The sequence below is a fragment of the Camelina sativa genome, chromosome 12 (genome assembly GCF_000633955.1).
Source record: "Camelina sativa cultivar DH55 chromosome 12, Cs, whole genome shotgun sequence".
NCBI lineage: Eukaryota > Viridiplantae > Streptophyta > Magnoliopsida > Brassicales > Brassicaceae > Camelina > Camelina sativa.
This window is the reverse complement of record NC_025696.1, coordinates 18657152-18660996: the sequence shown is the minus strand read 5'-3', so window position 1 is coordinate 18660996 and position 3845 is coordinate 18657152. Positions and strand designations below refer to the sequence as shown.

The window sequence follows — 3845 nt, the reverse complement described above, 5'->3', positions numbered from 1 at the left end:
CCACTTGGTTGTGATTATTTTTGTTTGCAAGCATACACTACTTCTCTAACTTGTATAACATTATTTCCTCCTCTCTCTCTTTTTTTGTTTTGTGTGTAAGGTATCCATTTTAGGAATGCCTCAAACAGATGGAGTTGAGTTTACTTCTAGGAACAACGAAAACGGACATGTTTTTGAAGATGAGGAGCTTCAGTCTCAATGGGCTGGTATTGAGAGATTACCAACTTTTGAAAGGATCACTACTGCTTTGTTCTGCAAAAGAGATGAACAAGGGAATAAAACCGAGAGACGAGTCATGGATGTTTCTAAACTTGAGGATCTTGATAGACGTTTGTTTATCGGTGAGCTCATCAGACATGTTGAGGATGATAATCTCCGCTTATTGCAGAACATAAGGAAGAGAATTGACGAGTAAGTCACACTTATCTCTGTCTCGACTAGTCATGAATTTAGAAGACAAGGTTATTGGTTTCAATATCATTCTCATGTATGCTTGTAGGGTTGGTATCGAGTTACCAACGATTGAAGTGAGGTTCAGTAATCTTTTTGTCGAAGCAGAGTGTGAGGTTGTTTATGGAAAGCCAATCCCAACTCTTTGGAATGCTATCACAAGCAAACTCTCTGTAAGTGTCTTTGACTTGTCTTTCTATTTTCATTTCCTTCTGAGATTCAATCCTTCCTTCCTTGTAATGGTTGATTTTGACAGAGATTCATGTGTTCAAAGCAAGAAAAGAAGATCTTGAAAGGTGTCAGTGGCATCATAAGGCCTAAAAGGTAGGTTCTTGAAGAAGAAAACTTCCTGCATTGTTTTCAAGAAGATTTGACGGTTTTTTTTTGTAGAATGACTCTGTTGCTTGGTCCTCCTGGTTGTGGTAAAACTACTCTACTACTCGCACTATCTGGAAGACTCGACCCTTCTTTAAAGGTTTGGTTCATTTTTGTCATTGAAGCGCGTTTATGTTTCATAAATCATATGGGTGTTATTGCTTCCACTTTTCAGACTAGAGGAGAAGTTAGTTACAATGGTCACTTCTTCTCAGAGTTTGTTCCTGAGAAAACATCGAGTTATGTAAGTCAAAACGATCTGCATATCCCAGAGCTTAGTGTGAGAGAGACACTCGATTTTTCCGGTTGTTTTCAAGGAACAGGAAGCCGTTTAGGTAAAGGGTACTAATGAATTCTTCTGTCTTTTGTATTATTGAACTTTACTGACCTTGAAAACTACTATAATCTTTATTATTCAACAGAAATGATGAAAGAGATTAGTAGAAGGGAGAAACTTAAAAGGATAGTGCCAGATCCTGATATAGATGCATACATGAAGGTAACATCAAACTTATGCATCTTCAATATAACAAAAATCTATAAAACTTGATTTGAAAGTTAACATTTTATCATGACAGGCAGCTTCAATAGAGGGTTCAAAAACTAATATACAAACCGACTATATCCTTAAGGTACTATATGATACTTGCAGAGTCTGTTCTTTTTTTTCTATCAGAAGTTAGCTAATGCGTCTGTGTTTCAGATTCTAGGACTCAATATCTGTGCAGATACGCGTGTTGGAGATGCTTCAAGACCAGGAATATCTGGTGGTCAAAAGAGAAGATTAACTACAGGTACTTTTTAACTTTTCACAGAATGGGTTTTTAGGATCTTCCAAAGCAAACTTTCATATTTGGTATATACATATTGCAGGTGAGATGATCGTAGGTCCAATAAAAACTCTGTTCATGGATGAAATAACGAATGGTTTGGATAGCTCAACAACATTCCAGATTCTATCATGTCTCCATCAGTCTGTAAGTCTATCTGAGGGAACCATACTAGTTTCACTGCTTCAGCCTGCACCAGAAACATTTGAGCTTTTCGACGATGTGATTCTTATGGGAGAAGGAAAGATTATTTATCACGGTCCACGGGAACTTGTCTGTGGATTCTTTGAGGGTTGTGGATTTAAATGTCCAAATAGGAAGTCTGTAGCTGAGTTCCTTCAGGAGGTATGAATATGATAAATGATGATGATGATGATGATGATGATGATGATGATGATGATGATGATACTCTATTGTCTTGAAACTTTGATGATCGTCATGCTCTTTTTGATGCAGGTTATTTCAAGAAAAGATCAAGAACAGTATTGGTGTCACAGAGACAAACCATATTGTTATGTATCCATTGACTCATTTATTGAGAAATTTGAAAAGTCTGATCTTGGATTACAACTACAAGATGAACTCTCCAAGACATGTGAAAAGAAGTCTCAGACGACTCTCAATGATGATGCACTATGCTTTAAAAAATACTCACTTAGTAACTGGGAGATGCTAAAAGCTTGTTCAAGAAGAGAGTTTCTTCTGATGAAACGTAACTCTTTCGTTTACGTGTTCAAATCTGGACTTGTGAGTTCTCTTTTTACTTTGCCAAAAAAGCTTTTACTTGTTTCTTTACTAAACCTTTTTTTAACCTCTTTTTTTGCAGCTATTGTTGATTGGATCCATCACAATAAGTGTTTATTTACGGACTGGTTCTACAAGAGATGCTCTTCACGCTAATTATCTTATGGGTTCTTTATTCTTTTCTCTCTTTAAACTTCTTGCTGATGGACTTCCAGAACTCGCCTTGACAATCTCGAGGATTGCCGTGTTCTGCAAGCAAAAAGAGCTTTACTTTTATCCAGCTTGGGCATATGCAATCCCTTCTGCTATTTTAAAGATACCAATTTCATTTCTTGAATCATTCCTCTGGACATCTCTGACATACTATGTCATTGGTTACAGTCCTGAGATGGGAAGGTACTAGTACAACAATCCCTTCAGTTCTTGAAACGTTTCTCTTCTTAACCAAAATATTTTGTGTTCTCTTCCTTCAGGTTCATTCGCCAGTTCTTGATCTTCTTCGCTTTACACCTTTCATGTATATCAATGTTCCGTGCTATAGCTGCCGTATTTCGAGATTTTGTTATTGCCACGACCATGGGAACCATCATTATAGTGATTATCACAGTATTTGGAGGGTTTATTGTTAGAAAACGTATGTTTTGTTATTTGGAACTTGAGTTATATAATAGGTCTTTGAATTTGGAGGTTTCATTGTAATGGTACTCTTGTTTTTTTCTCAGCTTCAATGCCTGCTTGGCTTGAGTGGGGGTTCTGGCTTTCTCCATTGTCCTACGCTGAGATTGGTCTAACCGCAAATGAGTTTTTTGCTCCACGGTGGAGGAAGGTAGTGAGTTATTCTTCATAATTAGGCTTTTGGCATTTTTGTAGCTAATTGTCTTGTTCATTATTGATCCTTATCATATATTTTTATTACCATTAGATAACATCTGAAAACATAACCTTGGGGGAACAAGTTCTAGATGCTCGCGGGTTGAACTTTGGTAGTCAATCTTACTGGAATGCATTTGGCGCTTTGATTGGCTTCACACTCTTCTTCAATACTGTTTTTGCACTGGCCTTAACCTTTCTAAAGAGTAAGTTCACCAGATACATATATATAGAATAATAGAAGATGTGACTTAATTAATGAAGATGTGACTTAATGAAGTTGTTATTTCTCAGCTTCGCAGAGGTCTCGCCCTATAGTTTCTCGTGAGAAGAACACTCAAAGCTCAGAGAAAGAATATGTATCAAGTTCTGAAACTGCTTCCCAATTCAAAAATGCATTGCCTTTCGAGCCCTTAACTTTCACATTTCAAGACGTACAATATTTTATTGAGACTCCTCAGGTAAAAACTAAAGAGTATTAAGTTTTCTTGAATCTTTTCAAACAAGACATAAGAGTTATAATGAGTAGATATATATATATATATATATATATATATATATATATATATATATTTT

General features: G+C 36.3%; 1 protein-coding gene across 1 annotated transcript in view; it reads left to right on the top strand.

Annotated features, from left to right (window-relative positions):
* The window catches only part of LOC104732127 (ABC transporter G family member 42), a 6466-nt gene continuing 2621 nt past the window's right edge, over positions 1 to 3845 (top strand). Inside the window, exons 1-15 of the mRNA XM_010451655.1 lie at positions 1 to 411; positions 500 to 623; positions 707 to 774; positions 841 to 925; positions 1001 to 1160; positions 1248 to 1324; positions 1404 to 1457; positions 1529 to 1619; positions 1699 to 2000; positions 2112 to 2402; positions 2482 to 2795; positions 2873 to 3033; positions 3122 to 3225; positions 3322 to 3475; positions 3564 to 3730. Of these exons, the coding sequence (XP_010449957.1) occupies positions 116 to 411; positions 500 to 623; positions 707 to 774; positions 841 to 925; positions 1001 to 1160; positions 1248 to 1324; positions 1404 to 1457; positions 1529 to 1619; positions 1699 to 2000; positions 2112 to 2402; positions 2482 to 2795; positions 2873 to 3033; positions 3122 to 3225; positions 3322 to 3475; positions 3564 to 3730 (2448 nt within the window). The 5' untranslated portion in view covers positions 1 to 115. The remainder of the gene's footprint in view (positions 412 to 499; positions 624 to 706; positions 775 to 840; positions 926 to 1000; positions 1161 to 1247; positions 1325 to 1403; positions 1458 to 1528; positions 1620 to 1698; positions 2001 to 2111; positions 2403 to 2481; positions 2796 to 2872; positions 3034 to 3121; positions 3226 to 3321; positions 3476 to 3563; positions 3731 to 3845) is intronic.